The following is a 25,603-nucleotide window of genomic DNA, read 5'->3' as shown; positions in this document are numbered from 1 at the left end:
ATCCATACATATACTACAAATAACCACATTAAGAGCAGTAATCACAAAGTTGACAAGTAATTTTTGCATATTGTTCATTTAGTTAGAGAAGCAAGGTGTGTCAAAATCAGGTCTTACTAATTAATTTTTCAACTTAAAGAAACATATTTCTCATTTTCACCCAGAAGATAAAACAAGTTAGCCTCCTGTTTTATATTATTCTTAGTGTTTCAGAAAATATTGTTTTTGTTTTGATTTGTTTTAGTAAAGTTCATTTCATTTCCTTTGGTTCCGTTCTTATTCCGTTTCGCACTTGTAACAGGTATCCACTTTTTAGTCCTTTCCCCTTTCCTATATTCAATCGAACATTGAAAAATTCAAACTTTCATGAAGTGAAATGATCAAAATTGCGTTATGTTTAGTTTTTTTTAAAGTTTGAATAAATATCTAAACTATTAAATTTTGAAACGAATTTTAGAATTTTCGAATTTTAATAATTTGGTCAAATTTTCTAAATTTCAAAAAAAAATAGAAAAATTGGAATTTTGATATTTTAAAACTTTGATTAAAAATCCAAAAAACTAAAATTTGAAAACTTTTTAAAATTTCGAATTGATAAGTGTTACACGGACCTTGTTGCAGTGGTAGAATCAAAATTTATATCTCACAATAGATAATAGTAATACATGTACATGTATGTGTACTTATATTCTACAATTGCATGCAAGTTAACAGATAGCTTACCTTTTACCTGTGTTTTGATGGACCTTGACCGTCCTGGAAATTAGACAACATTGAGTTCAATATATTTTCCTGGGTAGTTTTGACACTGTGATCGAAACGTGAGAACATTACGTAACTAATTACACTGGATTAGTCAAACCAGATGGTATAGTTCCTAGTATGTCAGGTACTGTAACTGCACAGGGCGCCACTCTAAAAAGGGCGGGCGCCGAGCCCTTTGAAAACGGCCTAGCTGAAACACTGCTGTTGACTTTGGCTATTGGCATTTTGATTGTTTATAATGTTTTTATTCAAATATTTATTTGTAGGCTGTAAGTAGATTGGGTGGTCAGCCAATGAACCAAGAGTGCCAAGAGTTAAAGGTGAAGAGCTTAGATCAGTCAAATCAGGAAATTATGCTGGAAATCAAACAATTACAGAAAGAGATGGAAGAACTTAGACTTGCTGTGAATAACCCAATTCCATTGAACATCAGAGGTATGTCATACTCATTAAAACCTAAGAAGTAGAGTTTTTGTGAAGAAGGTAGAGATATATATATATATAAATATTTAGGTAAAAAAAAATTTCACATGCACAGAATTATATATTTATGAATAAAACAATAGAAAATGGCTTTCATCCATCTGAAGGGACTTTTCAAAACTAAGACGTTGTTGTTGGTAACGCTGGTCGTAAACGTTGCATATAATATATATATCCCGGCGAGGGAAGAACAAAAATTTGCGAAAGCAAATTTACAGATCTAACATTGTTGGGCTGATGTTTAGACGATTTGTATATATATATATATATGTATTTAAAATTTTATAATTATGTATTTCTTGTATTGTCATGCTATTGAACTCACCTGACCTGAAGCATCAAGAAAGCTATTCCTGTCATTTGGTGTCAGTTGTGGTTGCCTGTTGTCTGTTTTCGTTTTCCGTTAACGTTTAAAACATTCTTCTCTGAAATTTACAACTGGGACAGTTGGAACCAATCTTTGCTATAACTATCATCCAGTTTAAAAATTGTGTCTGATGATCCTCTCTCCAACATGACTGACATTGCTAAAACTAGAAATTAGGGGTATTGTCATCAATGCTTTGATAATAGATTGAGAACCCGTTTTCAAATTGATCAGCATTGTTATGGAATGTTTTGAACCACAAGAGACAGATGATATTCGTTTTTTTGTCGTTTTCACGTTTACCAGTCCAGAGTTGATTGTTTGAAAAATTCCAAATTTTGTGTTATCTGGATGAAAAATGGAGAACCCCTTTAGGAAATGGAAAGAAAGTTTTGTGGTAGGTTTTGGACTTGCAGGGATCAATGATCTGACTGTGACAATATTTTCATAGTTTAGTTTTCAAGATAAAGTTTCTGTTGTTATGTCAGTTCCTCCGATACTATAATCAAATAGTAAAAAAAATCCTGAGGCACATAAGTATTAAGAGAATTAATTGTCTTCTTGCCAATTTGTAATACATGTAAAAGAGGGACGAAAAATACAAGAGGGACAGTCAAACTCATAGATAGAAAACAAACTGACAACGCCATTGCCAAAAATAAAAAGACAAACAAACAAATAATAGTACAGATGACACAACGTAGAAAACTAAAGACTAAGCAACACGAACCCCACCAAAAACTGGGGGTGATCTCAGGTGCTCCAGAAGGGTAAGCAGATCCTGCTCCACATGTGGCACAGTCGTGTTGCTTATGTTATTACAAATCCGGTAAATAGTCTAATTCGGTAGGTCACATTCGTGAAAAGGGAAGGGTATTGTAGTTACGACATAAGGAATACATCCGATATCATCTGTGAAACGGTTATTCCATAACGGTCAACCAACTCGTGATGGCGTCCGTAAAATTTACGAAGGGATGATTTCAACTTCACCATTTGGAACTCTTGGTTTAAAAGCATCCTTGTGAGCAGCAATCCTCTATCAAGGAAATTATGATAGGAAATACAAGCCCGGGAATATCGTATCAATTGGGAGATATATACTCCGTAAGTGTAGGCGTAGGAATTTAAGCGCCACAAAAATGATGTTGTAAAGCGACGGCTTATATGCAGTACTGGAGTTAGTCAACAAACATAAGTTTGTGATGTGTTTTTCTTTAAATAGTTGAGTTAAATGTATTAAGTGAAAAGAAGACGTCAACTCTATGTGGGGTATCCAATGGTTGTTAGATGAACATGTATGTTGTGCATTGACTGTCATGGGTCATTGGTCAACACTACGTTTCCTTGACCTAAGTTTCATTCTCAGATACTGTAAACAAAAAGTCAACTTTATTTGGTCATGTATATGACCTTATTTTGAAGAGTACATGTCAGTGAGGCAGGGTTCATCTGACCTTCATGTCATGGTTCATATGTCAAAGTTAAGTTATTTGTGATTGATATAGAATACTGAGATGTGGTCTGATTGCCAATGAGATATAACTATTTTTCAGAGTTCGGATTTAAGCAATAATAGGTCACTGTTCTGCTTTCAACAATAAGCAAATCCCATCCTCTAAAAGCAGCTATATAAGACCCCGACATAACAAAATGAAAAACAATCTAAAAATGAACACACATGATCTGATTTATAACAAAACAATAAACACAAACAAAACAAATCAGACTGACAGCAGCCAACGACAACCACTAAACTACAGGCTCCCTCCTGATATGGGTGAGACACATATATATATATAGAATGTGACAGGGTGTACATGTTTGTGATTGCTTAACCCTCTCAGTTTAGATTTTAGATTATAAGCCCCGTTATCAAATTGGTTTAAACTGTGGTCCAAAGAGTCCAACATCTAAATGTATTTGCTTTCGTCAAAAATTGAATACTTAGTCTTCTCTGATATGTCGAATCTTACCATGTATTAAGATTTTTGATTTTGGACCAAAACAGATAAATGTCCAATTTCAATTTTTTAAATTTCTTAGAACACATTCATTTGGTGTAAGAATTAAACCTATGCTGTGTCAAATATTTAATCATAATCCAAATTCAGAACTGAGAACGTTGTGTCCATACTTGCCCAAACTATTCGGGGTTCGACCTTTGCGTTTGTATCAAGCAGCGCCCTGTGGAGCAATTATTTTAGTATTGTGACAATAACGCCTTCGAACGTAAATCCTCTGAGTCCATCTTGCTGAAAGATCTCATACTTGGTAGCATTTGCTGCCATCATGTCTAGTTGATCGCATTGTACTGTCAACTTGAATTGGCAATTTTTACAGGAGTTATAAGACTTACTATTTGTTTACTCTTGTACCCTAGAGACGCATAATGTCGGGGACATTTGTTCAGTTCATGATTGTTTCTTAAATTCTGGTTGATGAATAGTAGTTATTTGCTAAAACTTAAGTACCAACTCGCTCTGGCCAAGCTGACCGATGCTTGGATCTAAAAAATAAGGAGCTGTGGTATGATTGCCAATGAGACAACTATCCACCGGAGACCATAATGAATAAGAAGTTTACAACTAAGGGTCCTACACAGTCTGTAACAATGAGAAAAACCAATACCGAATGTAAAATAGCTCAAATGACAAAAAAAAACAGCTGCATGACTTATGTACAGACAATAAACGAAAAACAAGTATGATATACAGTAACAAAGAACAACTACTGAATTACGCTCCTGACTTTGGACAGGAACATACAGAATGTGGCATGATTAAACATTTTGGTGAGCGCCCGTTCTTTCCCTATCCCTGAATCAGTGATGCAATAGAACAATACAAGAACAAATTGTACATGCCAATTAATAAAGAAAAAAACACTTGTTTAGCTCTAATACTTTAAGTTTTCCAAAATTTTAGTTCTTGAGCATTCCTGTCAAAGTTAATTTTATTTAAAGATATTGTCTGGATCGAAATCATATCATATCTTTTACGTAGGAATAACTTTCATTAGGTAAGCTCAAGACAAAAATTTTGTAAATTTTACAAGGTACAGACAGGTCAGTATGGCAAAGCCACAGTAGTCAGTCTGAAAAAAACTTTAAATATTTAAAAGAACTATCAAATCATTAATTTTTAGATCAAATTAAGGAGGAATTGGAAACTTGGAGAGAAGATGACAAAACGTTTATAGAAACAAATGGAGCAAAGAGTGTATTAAAATGTATCAAAGACAATGGTTGTGTTGTTGCCACTGGAAGTTCGGGAACAGGAAAATCATTATTGGTGCGTCATGTTGCTTTTAGAATGCAAGAAGGTTATGATATTGTACCGGTAACAAACCCTGAAGAAATTATCCAATGGCACGATCCAAGTAAGAAAATCCTGTTCGTTGTGGATGACTTTTGTGGAACATATACCATAAATCCTATGAAGTTTGAAAGCTGGAAAAATCTGATGGGAAAAATCAAAACATTAGTAGAAAAGAAATTAGTTAAATTAATTATGTCTTGTAGACTACAGGTTTATAAAGATGAAAAAATGAAATCTTTATCATTTTATCAATCCTGTGAATGTAATCTATTGTCTGAAGATCTACGTTTATCGAAAACCGAAAAACAATCTATTGCTGAACTTTACTTGAAAACAAAGGCTTCTAAGATCGAGGAATTTTATGACATGTTTGACTGTTTTCCTCTTTTATGCCAATTATACAGCAAAAACACACAACTGAAAATGGTGGATTTCTTTCAGACTCCATTTACAGTTTACAAAGAAGAGATAGATAAATTACAGACAGAGGGCGCACATGTCAAATACTGTGCACTTGCTCTATGTGTAATGTTTAACAATCGTTTCAAAGAAGAATGGCTCACAGAAGATGTAGATGAAGATATCAAAACAATTATAAAGAACACATATGAAGCTTGTAAAGTGTTGAAAGGAACATCTCGGTTGGTTTTACGTGATGAACTGGATTCACTAACTCATACATTTATCAGAAAGGATGGTGAAGTGTACAGAACTATTCATGACAAACTGTTTGACTTTCTTGCATTTTACTTTGGCATTGTTATGATAAATTGTTTAATTAAAAATGCTTCAAGTCCTTTTATTCGTGAAAGATTTGTATTCGAAAGAAAAACCAATAGGGATGAATTTTTAATAACAGTATCAGAGCAATATCAGAACATGTACATGGAGAGGTTGATAAATGACTGGTTAAGAGGAAAGGTAGTAGATGTCTTCTGTAACATCAATATGCACGATCAAATCTTCAGACAAAGATTCCTTGTACATATAAAAGGATTAGAAATATCACAGCAGAAAAAATTGGCTAGTCTAGACAACACAAAAAACAAAAGCACTCCATTAATACAGTGTTGTTATGATGGAGATATTTATCTGGTTAAATGGTGCTTATATCATTGTATCACTAATGTTGACCAATGTCGTGATGATGGAGCATCACCTCTGTACATTGCTTGTCAGGAAGGACATATTGAAGTAGTACAAATGTTAATGAACAATAAGGCTAACATTAATAAGTGTACAGATAAGGGAGCATCACCTCTGTTCATTGCTTGTGAGAAAAGACGACCTAAAGTAGTACAGATGTTAATAAACAATAATGCTGACATTAATAAGTGTACAGATAAAGGAGTATCACCTCTGTGCATTGCTTGCCAGGAAGGACATACTGAAGTAGTTCAGATGTTAATAAACAATACGGCTGATATTAATAAGTGTACAGATAAGGGAACATCACATCTGTTCATTGCTTGTCAGGAAGGACATATTGAAGTAGTACAAATGTTAATAAAAAATAAGGCTAACATTAATAAGTGTACATATAAGGGAGCATCACCTCTGTTCATTGCTTGTGAGAAAAGACGACCTAAAGTAGTACAGATGTTAATAAACAATAATGCTGACATTAATAAGTATACAGATAAGGGAGTATCACCCCTGTGCATTACTTGTCAGGAAGGACATATTGAAGTAGTACAGATGTTAATAAACAATAATGCTGACATTAATAAGTGTACAGATAAGGGAGTATCACCTCTATGCATTGCTTGTCAGGAAGGACATACTGAAGTAGTACAGGTGTTAATAAACAATAAGGCTGACATTGATAAGTGTACAGATAAGGGAGTATCACCTCTGTGCATTGCTTGTCAGGAAGGACATATTGAAGTAGTACAGATGCTAATAAACAATAATGCTAACATTAATAAGTGTACATATAAGGGAGCATCACCTCTGTTCATTGCTTGTGAGAAAAGACGACCTAAAGCAGTACAGATGTTAATAAACAATAATGCCGACATAAATAAGTGTACAGATAAGGGAGTATCACCTCTGTGCATTGCTTGTCAGGAAGGACATACTGAAGTAGTACAGATGTTAATAAACAATAAGGCTGAAATTAATAAGTGTACAGATAAGGGAGCATCACCTGTGTTAATTGCTTGTGAGGAAGGACATACTGAAGTTGTACAGATGTTAATAAACAATAAGGCTGACATTAATAAGTGTACAGTTAAGGGAGCATCACCCATGTTCATTGCTTGTCAGGAAGGACATACTGAAGTAGTACAGATGTTAATAAACAATACGGCTGACATTAATAAGTGTAAAGACACAGGGGCATCACCTCTGTTCATTGCTTGTCAGGAAGGACATACTGAAGTAGTACAGATGTTAGTAAATAATAAGGCTGACATTACAAAATGTATGAGAACAGGAGAATCTCCTTTATTTCAGGCTTGTTATAGAGGTCATACTGAGATTGTTGAACTGTTGTTAAAGCATAAAGCAGACATTAACCTTAAATGCCAAGGAATAACACCAGTAGATATTGCTAGAAGAAAACATCATATCAATATTGTACACATATTACAGAAACAGAAATAAAATTATATGTTATTTAGGTGTCAGACAGGGTAAATGATTTGACCTTCCTGGCTTAGGCTTTACATTCCCCTAGCCTAAGGGAAAGAATGAATATACAATGTGATTATTATACTTAGCAATGTTATGATTATAAGACAATCATTCAGCTTAGGCTAATTGACCAGAAACATTGCTAGTTGTATAATAATTATCATGATACGTTTGTTTCACAATGTTAAAAACTTGGGCAATAGATGCATCTTGTTACCTTGATCAAGTTGATTATGTTTTCAAGATCGTATGGTATGAATTTTGAAATAAGAACTATGTCTAATAGCTCAATAAACTTGGTTCAAGTTTTTTTTCTGTCAGATTTCTTAGTGGATGTTGTGCAGTTTATAAGTGAAAATAAAATTAGTGGGGAAGACGTGGAAAAAAGGCATGCGTAGCAACAGGTGATAATGAATAGTTAATCCGCAGAAAAACCTTCTGGCCCCCTCTCCCCCTACATGTTAAATGGTCGTCCCCTAAAGCATTATACTTCAAAAGGTAGAAATAATCCATATCTTGTAATGCTTTTGAGCATGATTTTTCTTAATTATAATGAGTAAACAGTCAACTATATTTTGCATCGTCTATACATAAAATAATTGCAAGGTGTAAATTCCACCAGACAATGGCCACCTGACTTCATTCAACGTTAAGTTGTTAACTTTTGGTTTATTATCATATCATTATCTCAGGTACTTTTAAGTAATAGGTGAAGTATATATAATTCATCAAATGACTGTAAGATACACATTGTATCCGTCTCACATGGTTCGTCTGACCTTAACATCAAAAACATGGTTTATTTCATGTGGTTCGGCCATTTTCGGTTTCTTTAAGTAATCTGTTATTTTTGATATTGTGCCATGGGGATAACAATCCAGCATCGGCATATATGTTATTTGTATACTGCTTTGTATTTCAGAGAGTCATGGGAGTAGAAGACCTAGAGGCTTCATACTTGTATACAGATGCATTATGTTACACAGTTTCTGTCTGTCATATGTTCATTGTCTTTGAATTCATTTTCAAAGGTTAAGTGACTGCTTAAAAAAAATATATGTTTTTTCGTTATGTGAATTTCTCACTTATAATGAGTAATAGACAACTACATTTTGTATATGGGATCCTTGCAGTCAATTTGCCAACAGGACAGGGTTCACCTGACCTCTACTTTATAATATGAATCAGTGATCAAGATTGATTTTTCATGGTCAAGTCTATGTCTCAGATACGTTATGCAGTTGCTCAATTATATTTGGTGTATGGAATGATTGTAAGGTGTACATGTCTGTCTAATCTAACCTTATTTTCATAGTTCATTGGTCAATGTTAAGATTTTGTGTTTGTGTGTTTTCCAATACTATAAGCAATGGGCCAACTGAATTTGCGGTTTGGACTGATTGACAGATGTACAAGTCTTGATTGATTGATTAATTGATTGCTGGTGTTTAACGCCACCTTCAGCACTATTAATTATAACGTGGAGGCATGTTAGTATTGATTGATGAAGCAGGTCGGTGGTTTTCATTGGGGGCTCTGCCCTCCTCCCCCAATAAAAACTGACTGCTGCGATATAGCCAAAAGTGCTGAAAGTGATGTTTAACACATAAATCAATCAATCAGTCTATGTCTTCAACATCAATTCAATCATGATCAGTAAATAAGGCTAGACATTTCAGTTTACAAGGAAAACATATCTGCCCGACATCTTACCTTGACCTCATTTTCCAGATTCATGTGTCAAACCTGAAGTATTGCTGCTAATGGACTATCAGTCACTTCATGAGCTAACTATCAAATCAGCAAGTGGTTTAGTATTTGTACGCATAAATAACATTAAATCAAGCATGAGTCTTTAAGACATTACACAGAAAACAGAAGACTGAGCAACGAGAACCACACCTAACACTGGGGGTGATCTAAGGCGCCCTGGAAGTGAAAGAAGATCTAACTCCACATGTGCACACTTCGTGTTGCTCAAAGAGAGCAAATTCAGTGTTAAGTGTTAAATTCAGAGGTGTCTCAATTGAAAAGATGACTGCACTGTGGCTGTAACATTCAGAACATATCCCTGGACATAAGTGACACACATTCCATGTCAGTCAACCAAATCATGATGGCATCCAAAAAACTTTAAGAAATGTCTTAAACTTCCCTTAAGACTGAAATAGCTGCAACAGTTGCGAAATTCTCCATCTTGTCGCCATGTTGGTTGTCTAAGTGTACAAATTCCTTCATAGATCTACCAATTTCAACATGTTATACTGATCGCTGATGTTAGAAAAAGGTTTTTCTGAAAATTTTTTGTTTCTTTTAGACTTGCTTATTTTATCACTACGAACTAGTAAGGATCTCTAATCAAACTTGTGTATATTGCATGTTCAATTTGATTGGACAAACATGAATATCAACCATCAATCCCGCCAAAATGGCGGCCAAGGGAAATAACTCATACTAATATTACGTCATTTGAAACCTATATATAGAATCAAATCTTTATTGTAGGACTTGTTAATGAAAATGACCCTATGCCATTCTATAAACATTCATCTTTAGTGTCATATAATTTTTAAAATGCAATTAATAAACAATACTTAGAGGAGTTAGACAATTAGTATACCTTTGTTTGAACACAGAAATACCCCAAAAAAGCGACCATTTACAATATGATGAAGGAAATGTGGTATACGTGCCAACTATCAAACACAGTCCAAAATGAAGCAACTATAGGTCATGATACAGTCTTCAAAAATGAGCAAAACCCAACCTGTATAATCAGCTATAAAAGCCCCATCATGATAAAATTTGACACAATTCAACTAAAACATCAACAGCCTGATCTATGACAATACAATAAACAAAAATCTAATATGACAGACAACCAATGAATTACAAGCTCCTGACTTTGGGCAGACACAGGCTTTATTGCGAGTGCTCAACCACTCCTCGTAGCATGGGACATTGTTGTTACAGCACAATATAAGAACAAACTAAACTTCCTCTCTTAATTTACAAATATTGTTGGTTTTTTTTAAGGCTGTTTGAGATTAAGTTCACATCTAAATACATTAAGTATCCCTTGTTTTACTTCCTGCCTTTTTGGCGAGTTTTTATTTGCAGTCTCAGATAAAGTTCACATCTAAATGCATTTAGTTATCCTTTATCTTTCTAGCTGCCTTTGCAAGTTTAATTTGCAGTCTTAAATTAAGTTCACATCTAAAAGTATTTAGTAATCCTTGTTTTGCTTCTTGTGATATGTTTCTGATGTTTACTCCATCTTTCCCTAGTAACAAACGCTGAAAAATAAAACAAATATTACATCAAGAGGCTTCAGCATATTCTGTGAATTCCTTATTATTTGGGGGGGGGGGGGGGTTCTATATTTTGTGGAATTAACAGGAAAAGGTTGTCCACAAAAGCAAATTTCTCATGGCTGACATGTAGAATTTCTCAATACCATAAAATTAAGCATCCACAAAAGTACATTTTTCTTTATCGATGAAATGTGTTTACCCCGGAAAAATCAATAAATATACAAACTAAATTCTTTTTCCAAGTAGTTTTTTAAGTCCTTAGGGCTATTCCATTAAAAAGGAGGTACTAGGGTCGGAAGGCAATTTTTAAGTACCCCCATGACCAAGAGGAATGTACCATGTATCTTAACACCAACCAACAGGAAGTCGTTTCATAATAATACAAGAACCAACTGGAATATATCTAACTTATTTTATTCTAATTTATAACAACCAAAGGAATTGTTATTTAAACATTATAGTTGCTGGACAATTTAGAGGGGGTGGACAGGGTCAAGGAGCTACAATGTTTGGTTATTACTATGATATAAAGGGCTATTTGTATCTCTTTTTTTTATATTGTTCAATCCATACCCGAGTATACAATTAAAGTAACAGTTCAAATTTAAAGCTAATGTATCATATCTAGTTGCATTATTATATTAGTTCCTTTGTAAAAATAAAGTAAGAAACTTCCAGATTTTTACTGGCCGTTCAAAATTGAGAAGAAATGACCTCTTGGAAGATATATGTATACTCTATAAAAACATATACAGGTAATATCAACATTTATTAATGATAAAGAAAATTACTGTCACATTTCATTGGAGGATTTTGACATGAAAATTTGTGAACTAAAAGTTATTTTGAGTTTCTGTATAAAATATTTCATGCTTTTTCTTTCTTTTCCATAAATCTTTTGGTTTTCAATTATAGTGTTTATATATCATCATCATAGATGTATTTTGTCACCTGCCTGGAATTATTATTTTTTTTATTGTATTTGATCGGCAAACCCGGAATTACCCTTATCCGACCCCGGAATCTGATCCGGTATTGTAATCGTCTTCATTTCCGGTTTATGGCATCCATTGTTTTTCAATGTTTTTTTTGTCAGTCAGATACGATTTTACTCGTATTTACACATTACTTGTTGGCAATTTTCAGTATAAAGCTACAGTCCCTGTAACGTAAAAGTTAACACTTTTTTCATTCGGGAATCGTACGTACAGCGTTCGGGAATCGTTCGTATAGAGTTCGAGCATCGTTCGTACATCATTCGTATAGCGTTCGTACAACGTTCGGTCAGCGTTCGTTCATCGTTCGTTCATCGTATGGTAAATGTCATCGTTTAGGGTTTTGTATATCGTATGGTTCATGGTATCGTTAAGCGTTTTATTTATCGTATGGTACATGGTATGGTTTAGCGTTTAGCGTTTAGCGTTTTGTTTATCGTATGGTATGTGATATCGTTTAGCGTTTAATCTATCGTATGGTATATCGTTTTGTTGAGCGTATGATATATATAAGAGTTCTATTTCAGAAAGTTATTTCAATTATTATTTTGAGTTAAAATAATTTAATATAAAAAAAAATGCAGGATAAAAAAAATATATCATTAGATTGTATTGATTGATGGTTGGTTGTGTACTTGTATATCCCAAACAACCACACGGATATCTTATAAAATCTTAAAAAAAACCTAACCGAAACAAATTATACCCTTAGTTCAATGAAACGTGAACCATCTATTTTACATACACCTTATTTAGTCGTAAAAATATATTGGTTGTAAACGTTTTATCTTGATTGAGAAACATTTATTAATGCAAAAAAACTTACTTTACATGTACTATAACTTTATGTAGATTTCGAAATTGTATATCATTTCTTACCGATAGAAAAAAATCTGCAACTAATATCATTACACAATGGAATACCCTGCTATATAAAACGAAGGGGAAACATTTCCTTCCATCACATTTTGACATGAGTAACATGAGACCAAATACCGCGAAATCTCTCTCTCTTTCCTTCTCCTCCTTCACCAAATATTTCTTTGTTCCAAATATTTCCTTGACACAATAAATTATATATAATGTTCTATAAGTGAGGTTTTATATGAGATACACGTTTTATATCTAAATGTAGAAGACGAAAAACCTATGTAGTTTGTAACTCTTACAAAACAAAGATTTAAATGTCATGATTTAAAAAAGACAAGACATCCATGGTATTTGTTCCCCTCAATGTCACAGTCTGATATAAACCGAAGATTGCCAGGAACATATAAAAACTCGTGAAGACTTTTATCGAACTTGCGTCACTTGCGATTACTGATGTCGGTGATAAAACTGTTATTTTGACGGTAAAAAGTGCTAAAGTCCATGTATGAGTAAAATACAGAATGAAAAAAATAACTCTTCCCTTTTTTTATATTTCTTTATTTCAGAGGTAAGCTTCTGTCCAAGTTTCACAAACTTTAACGCAAATCATAAAGATCGAATCACCTGAAATAGCCAATCAATTGTATTTTAAAAGTTGATTTGTTCTTTGTACGAATACATAAAATACTTGTCACTGGACGTTATGCATGCAATCAATGATCAAATACAAATCTACAGTATTTATAAACATACTGCAATTGTATATATGAAAGAGACTAAATAATATAAATATTAATTGTTTTATACATATTTGAAGAATCAAAATAATCAGTTCTACAAACGGTTGTTATTGAAAGACTTGATGCAATTTTACAAAATTTCATATCGACTCACCAAACTATTTCCTTTTATCGTGCATAGCTCATTTTCCGATTCACTTAAGGTTTGTGACGATCTTCTTACTTGGTCATTACTTTCTAAAATTAAAATCCTACACAAATTGCCAAAACTTTTAATCTCATGCTATTTTACTTGATTTATTTCACTTGACCGGGCGGGATTTAACTGGTTCGCTTATCATAGACCAGTCCATCTAAAGACAGGTGTTTTGGGATAAACTCATCAATGAAGTGTCCAGTTATGGTCATTGATCCGGTTTAAAAAAGTAAACTTATGTGAATTCGCAAATTAAAGTAATTCACAGCCGTTGATTTTATTATAAAACGGAGTATAAAACATGTAATAATTGCCACAGTTTGGAAATTGTGGATATGAAAGTATAATAACTATGACGGCGGCAGTTGCAAAATATCATGCATATGTCGTATTTCTATTGAACGTTTTGATACTTTATTTCTTCTTTTTATTCCGAATGAATTATTTCTGTTGGGGAGGGGGGGGGGGGGGTAGGGGGTGGCAGTCGGATAACTTGAAAATGGTACTTAGACCTAATTGATTTCCTTTATTGAACAGCAATAAGAATTTCCCTTCAAGATTTTACTTTTATATGTATATTAAATGTAACAAATATTATTAATAATATTAATCTCACTATTAGCTATTTTTTAATTGGAATAATACAATAGCCGATACTTCAAAATGCTTAGCTATAGCACATATAAAGATAAGATAAGATAAGATAAATTCATTTAATTATAGTGTCGCATATTGATTGACATAATAAAGTACACAATATATATATATCGTCAGTAAAAACATTCAATCAATATCCAGCCATAAAATTGACTTATGAGACACTTTTAAAATTCTATATTTACACTAAATTCTTATAAAAATCTGTATTAAATTTTACACTAAGTTACAATCACGTTATCTGTTGAATAAAAAAATAAATAAAAATTAATTTAGATGATTAAAAATTAAATAAAAATTAAAATTAAATAAAATAATGTTAAACTAAACTATAACTATCACAGTTAATTATATTGCAATCAATTAAAAAAAAACAATTCTTCACTTCAGTATAAAATTATAACTTTAAATTAAAACAAAAATCAGATTAACCTTAATCATGTTATATCACTAGTCAAATGTGAAAAGTTTTCTACTTAGACAGAATTTATGCAGACTCTTACAAAAAAATTGCTGTATTTCTTAGCAGTTCATGATATTAACAAATTGATCATTTAAACTCATACTATTAAAATTTTCAATATATTTGACGCATTCAAGAAAAAATCTGAATATAATGGACATGTCATTAGAAAGTGTTTTTCTGTTTCTATTTCACCTAGTTCACAGTATCTACAAAGTCTATGTTCAAGCGGAGTAGGCGGCCTTGTGTAACGCCCGGTCTCCATGGCAAGCGGCAACGAGCCTGCGCGAAACCATATCCAACTAAGTAAGTCATTACGTGACTTTGGTGACGTATAGCGATCCGCCATTTTGAATTATTTTGCCCCATTTAATTGCATAGGTGCCTCAATAAAGTTCAATTTTCTCATCAACTTGTTTTTTAACTTTTGCAAATCAATCCTTGGTATTCGAACATAATTATATCTAAAAATGTTGGTTGTGACTGTTTAATTTTTGAATAAATTACGTCCCTGGAGATTCGTAATAATCGTACTTTTTCTCGTTATTTCCCCGTTGACTCAATGTTAAAATCTAGCGACCCCATGTCTACTTGTACTTCAAATTCCGTAAATAAAAGTAATACTTTGCAAATCGATTCAGAATATTAAAACATATATCTGGCGAAATATTCTACTTAAAACAGTTTAATTTTAGAGCAAATTCCGTCAAACATCGATTTAAAAAAGTGATTTTTTCGGGATTTTTCAAAATGGCGGATATGTAAGGAAATGTCGCATTAATTTTAATCATCGTGTATTTTTCCTCCAGAATCTGTGCTGTTTCTGTTATTTTCTTTGATGATATTTCGATATGATTGATTTCAAAATTTCTTGATGAAAAATGAATTATTTCAAGTGTGAAGTGATAAAAATACACGGGAACATTTATTTTGACAGATATCCAGGATATACGTACTGTTCCCAGAAAATATTTAACACTGAAATTTATAATAAAATTATTTTTCGCTTCTTTTTTAAAGGTATTTTCCCTGTTTTCTGTATAATTTATCTTTCTTTAGAAATATATATATATATTCCTTTTAGAAAGAAAAAAATGTTAATTTTCGTCCCAAGAGAAAAAAAAAAAACGATGCCCAACAATTATTATTGATAAATATTCTTTACCTTTAAAATCTAATGTCCCTTGACGAAGAGGTGAACTCTGACTTAGGTTATAATGTTACATAACAATATATGTAAGTATGGCACAATTAAGTTCCATTTATTGGCGCAATTCATATTATAAGAAAAGAAGAAATGGGCGCGATTCAAACCTTTTCAATGTGATAGTTGGCTCAAATTACACCTAACCGTTCTGACAAACCGGTTATTTCTTCGCCCGGGGATATGAATTTGACATTAATCTTCCTTCAGTAACTCAGCCGTGTCATTTCCGTATATTGTACATGTGAAATATGCATATACACCAGAAATACCCATTCAAGTGAATTTTATCTTTTAGGAGGACTCCATATCGGGTAACATTCAATATACATAGAAATAAAATTACAATTTAAAAAATGATAATAATAAGTTCAAATGTAACATTATTAAATGCACCTAGGTACGTATTTGTAAACTTATGTTATAACTTTATTTCATGCATCTTGTATTCTTTTTTGGCGTCAATCACTTACTTTTTTTCTAAAATTGACTTCTTCATAAATCGAAAAACGCACAAACCTAAAAATAATCACATGGCATGATTGAATGGATGTCTTCCCATTTATCCAACTTTTTAAAATAAGGTATTCTCATTTAGCCAACTTTTTATTTTTGTTAATTATTGGGTTGTTTGTTTAGTAATAATAAGGTGTCTTTCTAAAATTTGACAGTAAATTTGTTCCTGTATGTTTTTATATTATTTAAAAAATATATATAAAATAGGCAATAGTAAACTTGTTACATTTTATTTTTAAATAAAATTTACTATATTTTAAATAATAAATAAATGTTTCATCATTTATACAGAAGAAACCTCAAAATCAGTAATATTTTTATATTAACATTTTATGAAAGTAAAAACATGTGAAAGTTCATATTGAATAAAATAGAATTTAATTTTTTTACGATAAAATGCAACAAAAGTACAAAATAAAATATCAAAGGCTGTTTATTCCACTTCTGCCAGCGCATCTGGAAAAAGGTACAGACTCTTGGTTTGACCGAAGAATATTAGAACGATCCATTACTTCATCAACACCAACGACGAGCATCAGCACTTCCTTTAGTACCTCCTTACCAAATTGAAGAAGTATGGTTCTACGCACTGAATAACTACCAGACCGAAGATGCACAAGTCACCAGCTTTAATGACTATGTCACAGAACAGTGGGTTGACAGAGAACCAGAACGATGGAACCACTTCACTACCGTAGGACCAAGGACAACAAACCATTTGGAAAAAATGAACGAAGAGGATCTATTACACTAAAAAAAGCTCCATCTCATTGACAAATCTCTTCATGAATAAAAGTGCAACTGATATTTTTCTATCCAATTCACATTTAAATTAACAGTTAAAAAACTTAAAAATACTTTCAAATGATTTACATTACATTAACTAAATGTCAGTTGCACATTTTAACATGCTATGCTAAATAATACTACAGAAAATTTAATCCGGGTATAATTTTCAGTCTTATTTTTCACCTGTCATTCAACCCAAACTCTAATTGAAAAACCCTTTGTTCTTGATTACCTTTGATCTCATCTATCCAACTTTTTTTTTTTACCTGTACTACCCATAATTTTAAAAAGTTGGATAAATGAGAATGAACCATTGAATGATTTCTCCAACTCAAAACTAGTTATAGATGCCTCTTAAATTTTATTTTTCTCGTTGGGTTGCTTGTCCATTGACGTGAACGCCATATTATTTTTTTCGGTATTTGTAAAAAGCCGCTCATCGATCAATTTCACAAGAAATCTAACGAGAAAAATACTCGGAAGTCATGAACATTAAAGTATTATAACTTGCTATCAATTTTTGTAGTAAGATTGTTTTGTGAAGAGAGCCATTCAGGACACTTCATCCTATACGCACATAGACAAAATAAATAAAACACTTTTAAGCTGTTTAAATCATGCAGTGAATTTTGAAAATATGGTTTTGAAAAACCGGTTATTTCTGTTTAATACTTTTCTGTCCCTTAAATCGTCTTAATAATTAGGACACGTGCCACTGGTTATACAACTAGTCAACAAAGAATAATCCCAAACAACACATTTTTGATAGGTTTGTCATAATTGCTTATAAATGTCGTATTGTAATAAGGGTTTATGTTCATGTATAATAATATTTAGATTGATAATATAATTGCATCATTTTTTTAAGCATTATTTTTTATGATTATAATATTTAATATTTAATTAACATGCATACCAATTTGATTGGCCAATGGCTGTTTAAACACATGACAGCATAATAATATCATACATGAGCGTTTTGGAAAAATTCACTAGATAGTAAATCAACGGCTCCCAGGAATGTTTTCTTGTAGGTTTAAAGAAGGGGGAAACTAGACCTCTATCTAGTCAAACTTTAAGATTGCATTGGTAACCTTTAAATTGTTTAACTTTTCATATTCAGTCTTTCTTCTCAATTGTTAAATTATATGGAGAACCGCGTTTTAATGCCAGATCTTTTATTACTGTTTCTGTTAAATCAAAGACATGTAATACATGTATTCTATTTTTCCGGATAAATTTATTCACAATGATACAGAAATTCGGGATGATTTAGAAATTGGCATGTTGTGTATACACCTTTCTATTGGTGAACACTATATATGTTGCCCACTAGATGTCCTTTTGTGTTTTTTTGTTGTTTGATTGCTGTCTTATTGCCGTTAAACCCATCGTGATCTCCTACAGTTTAAGTTCCGTTTAATGTACGTTTAAAACGGTTTAAAACAAATCATGTTTGAAAGGGTTATTGAATATAGATTTCCATGAAGAAGAATTTGCTCAGACGGGAAGAGTAATGGAAGACGTTTGTATATAAATTTTAAGTGCAAAGTACACATTAAAAAAAAGTTTCACTTTTCAATTTTTAACTCCCAAAATTTAACTGTATTAATTTTGAAGACGTGTATCATCTAAACGAAGTCTGAATTGTCTCCAACTTATCAGTTTATTGTTTCCCTGTTTGGCACATACCTAAAAATAAACCTCATCACATTTGATCCCAAAATTGTAAATAAAATTTTATTTGTCGTAGTAAATTCCATTGAGCACATAAAATAAATCCAAACCAGATTTGAATTTTATGGATAAAAACCATTTTTTTTAAAAGAAGTATGAAGAAAAATAATAATTATCTTGTATGACTTTGAAACACGGAGTTCATACTTTAAATTACATTTTGCACAAAAAAAAATGGTTAAATCTTCCTCGAAACGAGAAACTCTTTCTTCATAGAAATGTATGAAATAGTTTACACTGGACATTAAACAACCAACAATCAATCAACTAAATTATATAAACCAAGGAATAATTATAATGCATGTATGTATATAAAAGCCGGATACGATATAAATATATTGAATAATCAACAAAATATAGTGCTGTCAAAAAGAAACATTATCATTAGGATATCAAAATAATTCACAGTTTTTTTTTTAAATGAATTGCAAACAATCCTCTTTCCGAAGCATTTTTTCAGTTTCCGTGCTATCGCTCCGTGTCGGTTAATTATTTTTAGAATAAAGTTTATAAATCGATCTATGAAACACATTATACATATATATGAACATTAAACTTATGCATGGCGGGAAAGAAATATACGAAAACAATAGGTGCAATTTGCATGCAGCCTCGCAGATAACATTTAAAAACAAAACATTTAATTTATAAAACTTAGGACTTTAATTTAAGTATTTTTGATGGGATGTTAAAGTTTCCAGAACATAGAAAATACACAAGAAAACCTATTAGTACACTATCAAAATGTGCTTGGTGTCCATTTTACAATATATTGTTTACGAATTTAGTGTATGCTTATTCATTCCGACATCTGTGTCCCTGGATCTGCACAAGAAATTGCGAGGACGTTATGCCTTTAACATGATTTTTCAACAGAATGTTATATATATATTTCTCTAATTCTTCGTCAATTTATCCCTTTCTGCACCCATTGTATAAAAAAAACAACGTGTGGTTCGTTTAATCTCAGTTCTTCATTGGTTAAAATCCGATTATGACGTCGAATTTTCTTGCTTTCCTCTGAATTTCCTATTGTGACGACATGAAAAAAGGCAACCATGCCTGATGACGTCACATAGAAAGAACACATCTTTTTGCAGATCATTCGAAAAGAAGGAATAAATTTGCCTGCGTATTGTTTGAAAATCATTAGAGAAACAGATTCCACCACCAAATCTCGTGTAATACGATATTTATCCACTCTCGACAGTTAAATTTTAAATATTTAAAACGCTCGGCGAGCCTTGCGTTTTAAATTTGAAAATTTAACTGTCTCGAGTGGATAAATATCGTATCACACTCGCAATGCAGTGGTAGAATATATATATATATATATAATTTTAAAATTTTTGTTTTTCTTCGCGAAAACAAGATGGCTCTTTAGCTTAATGTCATCGTTAGATGTATAATGGAAGGCGATAAACACTTTAGAATATATACCACCTACTGGTTCTTTTTACCTGGACACAGATTTTATTACGTAACAAGTACGAATGTAAAATTATCGATATGGTATATTCAGTCGAATATACACGGTATCTCTGGACTGGGGTATTTAAGATATTTTGATCCGACAATGTATGTAAAGTAATTTGTGCTTTATGTAAAAATAAAATGCATATAACCATCGTATTTTCACAAAATCTTTAAAATGTGTTGACTTTGAGCATATATATATATTAATTGAGGTAAATTATATGGCCTTCCAAATACCGTTTCGATTCCTAACATCACTGAAGAGACATTAATTGTCGAAATCCGAATATGGTGTACAAATTTTTGCACCTCATGTTTGCGGTATACCATCTTTTCCGCAAGTTTATTGTTTTCTGTTTGGTATTTAATTAATAAAGAATTAAGATCCATTTTTACATCTGGTGATCCGTTTATTTGGCAATCGCCATGGCAGTCAGCAGGGTTTAAGAACATCCGTTGTTCGACCTGCTAGTCAACTGCGTTTTGTTAAAATATACTTTTTCACTTTTTTGGTCTTTTGGAAAATGTTGTTTGTGCTGTATTTAGACCCCTCTACCAAGAAATTTGTTTTGCATGCACACGTATAAAAATTGCGGTTTTTATCCAACGCAATCATAGGTTTGAACGTTGTTTTCAATTTAGACTTGTTTATATATATATATATATATATATTTACACGTACACGTACACACATATATATTCAAAACCGGAGACAAATCTTTGATTTCCAATTATAGACCAATCTCATTATTATCAACAGTGGGCAAAGTATTTGAAAAAAGTGTATTTAAAGATGTATTTAATCACTTAAATAGATATATTTCAAATAGACAAGAAAGCGTTTTTGTTTCATGTTCATATTCTTCTTTTGAGAAAACTAATGCAGGAGTTCTACAAGGTACTATATTAGGTCCCTTTCTATTCCTTACTCATGTATATTGCATAGCTGGTAATTTGATAAGTCTTACTTGATTGTGTGCTGATGAAAAATTCCTTTCTAATTTAAGTAATAGTCCTTACACAACAGAGGGTGTCTTAAATAGCGATTTAGAACTGAAATGGTCTAAAAATTGGCTTATTGATTTTAATCCTAACAAGACAAATGCTAAATATGCTATTCTCCTGTAATTTTTCCCCAGATGATATTAAAATAGAACTTGCTAGTCGGGAAGTTATATATTTCAGTGACACAGGTCGACATCTGCTAGTGGACAGAAGAAAGTCCAGAAAGCACAATATGTTTTATTCTTCACATAATGGGACTGCCTCTACGATTTAATGCCTCTTTTTGGTCAAATATCTAATTATAATTTGCGAAACAGTAATGCTTACTGTATGTGATACCCAGTATGCAGTTATATATAGATACAACCAGAAAATCTTTTTTTTCATCCGCTACTATCCAATTAAATAGCCTCAACCCCGACATATGTACGTCCAGAAATATGAATATATTTATCTAAATTGATACAGACACAATTGCACGCCAATCTTTATAAAAAGGGCAGTTGATTGGAGAAAAGTAATGGATTGCCACGCCTACATTAAAACTGAGGTCCTATGAACTGACTTCAGATAGCTCCCAGTATTCGAATTTGATAAAAAAAATATTGATATCTCGTATTTTTTCAATATCAAAAGTGTTGAGTAACGTAGTTGAATTTTAGATTAAATTTGGGAAGTCTTGAACATCCCCATTTTTTAAAGTTATTCAACTTTTTTTTGAAGAAATACAAAAAAAAAATCAGCTGGTTTTGAAATTTTTTTTTGAAGAGTTGCAAATATTAAACAAATTAGAATTATAATCATGATAATACATAATGTTTTTTTTGATTTTTTTCCTCAACAGTGTTTGCTGAACCATGCATTTTTTCACCGAATCCCGAAAAGTTAATCATATATTCCAGAGTTTAATACGTGTAAATCCCGAATTCACACAAATAATAAAGTACCAGTCCGACGTTCGTAAAAGATTTGTTCTAGAGTTTAGTTTAATTTTCAGAAATTAAAATCAAACAAAATGTTTTATACAAATTCGTTTTCAGACATTTAAATTAATATTGGTTACTATAGCTGGCCTAGCCTGGATTGTGATAGAACATATCCAATGAAATGCATAAAATTTCTATTGCCATGGGTCACGCATTGACTGTCTTACTTTATAGGGATGCCCATGTGGCACATCAAAGATAAGATTGATTTACCCATTGTACTTTAGAATTGCAACAAATCTTAAATTCACTTGAATACATTGACCTGTTATCTTGTCGACTTTAAAGCCAGCCAGACAGATGGCTTATATCCTGAGAAGAGACCTTGATGACATTTGTAAGTTAAACAAATCTTAATTTTCACGGGAACGAATATTTTGTAAAAACGTTGTAGTGATCAGATCATCAATGACGTAATTTTAAAACTAAGATGCCAAGGTCGAAAATAGTTCTAGCTCATAATGAAGAAAATATCAACCGTCTTATAGCAAGAAAGTCTCCTCACGTACCCGAAGCTTGTGGACATATGTTGCTGGTGGATAAAGTCACACTGACTTACCTTTGACTTTTTCTCTGCGGTTACAAAGCTCGTTGTCGAAGTCAACATTAGGAAGCTAGGATGAAAAATGTTGTCCTGCTTTTTTCTTTTAATGTATATAATCTCAATGTAAATGTAGTCCTGCCTTTTTATTTTACACTCTGTGTGTCCATGTAGCCGTGAGATATGGGACTACGTATTTTTGTAACAGCCACTATGTTCCGTCAGTTACTTTGTTCCGGCGGAACTTTTCAACTAGTTATTTCGTTCCGATGGAACTTTCCAACTAGTTGTTTTATTCCGAGTGCAGTCGAAAAGTTCCGGAAAAAAGTAGCTAGTTGAAAAGTCCCGGAACAATGTAGCTAGTTGAATAGTTCTGGTGGAACAGAACAAGTAGTTACATCTTTCCGAATATACCATATTTCGTCCTTTTTGTAGAAAGAGGGGGAAGAATGAGTATCAGTATATATAAGAGCAAATCATTAATTTACAAGAATACCCAACGCACTGAAAGGGGTTTCTTTGGGGACAAATATGCAAAATTTAAGTTGTATTTCATAGCTCACATAAAATGGAATAAGTTGCATTATCATGTAAATTTAGTATTCAAAGTATCCTCAAGAGAGGGAAGAACACCCCCTCCTCATGTGGTTCTTTGCATCAATTCTCCAAATGGAACTTTGTGACTGGTTGATAAGTTCCGTTGGAACTTTTGGGCTAGTTTGTTAGTTCCGGTTTTGACTAATTTGGCAAAAAGGAACTTTCTAACTAGTTGATATGTTCCGTTGGAACTTTTCAACTAGTCACTTTGTTCCGGTGGAACTTTTAAACCAGAGGAAGAACAAAGTAACTAGTTAATAAGTTCCTCCGGAACTTTTCGGCTAGTTAGTTCTTTCCGCCCGGAACTTTCCAAAGTCGGAACAAAAGAGCATTTACATTTTCACGGTTGACTATGAAATAATGCATTATAGTTTTAACAAAGAAGTAATTCGGGATAAGAAATGTCTAAATTGATAAGTTCTACATTGCATTAAAAAAATCCATTGCAAAAATATTGTATAATTAGAAATCATCGCCCGCTGTTGGAAGTTCAGTTTCGCAATTTTTCGTGCTTGTCATGAGACGATATTTCAGGGGTTTCGATTGTTAAACTCATTAAATCAAATAACGAACATATTCCATCTCAACCTGAGAAAGAGTGGCTCATTTACCTTTATCAATGTTTATCGTTTATAAGATGTTGTACTTTCAATGCTATTTATAAACGCAGAGTAAAATTTAAATGTTTTGTATACAAATTTTAGATTATTCATCTTAAAAAAAATCAGAAGATAATGGGAAATATCAAAGAATCATGATATAAATTGAAAGAAAAGAAGAAAACCTAACACATTTTTTTTTATTAAAATTGAAATTCCAACTGATTAAAAGTTGTATTGACCTCTAAAATTCTATACACATAAAACAAGTACTTATAGTATCTCAAAATGTCCAAATAGAGCCCGTTTTATAAACGCGCACTGGACATAATTGTTATATTTCTTTTTAGACTTTCCACATTTTATCAACCGTTTGTGAACTGTTTTTGAAGATTATGAATCCGTGGCTTCATTGCACATTTAATGCAAAATACATTTTTTTTTGTTTTGTTAAGAAAATATAATACTAAATTACTTGTGTGTAAAATTATTTTAATGGAAGCTTTCTGAAGGTATTTGATAGGACCATGGAAGTATTATATTGACATACTTCCATGATAGGACGTACGCCAATTCATGAGGGCGTGACACATTTTCACGAATGTCCAATCATCTTTTCTGTTGTACAAAGTTTGACGTGCGGTGATGTTTGAACAGCGTAAATGACATTGTCATAGTATTATTGTGACTGTGTTATCCTAATTCAAAACTTAATTGATTTAGAAAAAGTACTCTGAAACCGCTGAGAAGACGTTGAGTGTATTTCACATTTGTCCTTTCGGAGCCTTGTATATCTTACTATGATGGATTTTGCTCATTGTTGAAGGCCGTACAGTGACCTTCAATTGGTCATTTCTACATTATTCAGTCTATGGTTAAATGTTCTCATTAGACATTATCCCATCATAGATGATCAGGTGTAATATAAAAAAGAAAACTACATTATCGTATCTCGGATACATATCTATTAAATATAATAAAGAAAACTTTAGTAAGATTGAGTACAACAGAAGCTTTGCCTTATTAAATCATTGATGCTGTCTCCTTCAGACTGTCAAACACCGTCACCCTAACCGTTAACATGGTATTATATGTGATAAATTGCTGTAAACAATATTCAACTGGGTATTTATTCACAGTACGCACTTCCTATTTTAGTTGTAGTGATAGAAATCTTAATATCATTGATACATGTACACGTTTGAGAAATATGTGCAGTTCTTTAAATGCAGATTTAAACTTTGTTAATATTAAACCCAACGCAGCTGGGGTCATCCTGTTGAGGATAGTATTCACTATTTTTGTGTGCCCTTTTCACAATGAAGCAAGAGAAATATTGTTTTTAA

General features: G+C 32.3%; 2 protein-coding genes across 2 annotated transcripts in view; one reads left to right on the top strand and one right to left on the bottom strand.

Annotated features, from left to right (window-relative positions):
* LOC127710994 (ankyrin-3-like) overlaps positions 1–7,882 on the top strand; it is a 37,932-nt gene extending 30,050 nt beyond the window's left edge. The window contains exons 4-5 of the mRNA XM_052216936.1: positions 1,032–1,200; positions 4,763–7,882. Coding sequence (XP_052072896.1) covers positions 1,032–1,200; positions 4,763–7,542 — 2,949 coding nt within the window. The 3' untranslated portion in view covers positions 7,543–7,882. The remainder of the gene's footprint in view (positions 1–1,031; positions 1,201–4,762) is intronic.
* Positions 7,883–10,053: 2,171 nt separating this feature from the next.
* Positions 10,054–25,603, bottom strand: part of LOC127710774 (GTPase Era, mitochondrial-like) — a 40,738-nt gene continuing 25,188 nt past the window's right edge. The window contains exon 11 of the mRNA XM_052216730.1: positions 10,054–10,868. Coding sequence (XP_052072690.1) covers positions 10,722–10,868 — 147 coding nt within the window. The 3' untranslated portion in view covers positions 10,054–10,721. The remainder of the gene's footprint in view (positions 10,869–25,603) is intronic.

The sequence above is a fragment of the Mytilus californianus genome, unplaced genomic scaffold (assembly GCF_021869535.1).
Source record: "Mytilus californianus isolate M0D057914Y unplaced genomic scaffold, xbMytCali1.0.p SCAF_8, whole genome shotgun sequence".
NCBI classification, from domain to species: Eukaryota; Metazoa; Mollusca; class Bivalvia; order Mytilida; family Mytilidae; genus Mytilus; species Mytilus californianus.
Note: the sequence above shows the minus strand (reverse complement) of the source record. Positions and strands in the feature narration are given on the sequence as shown.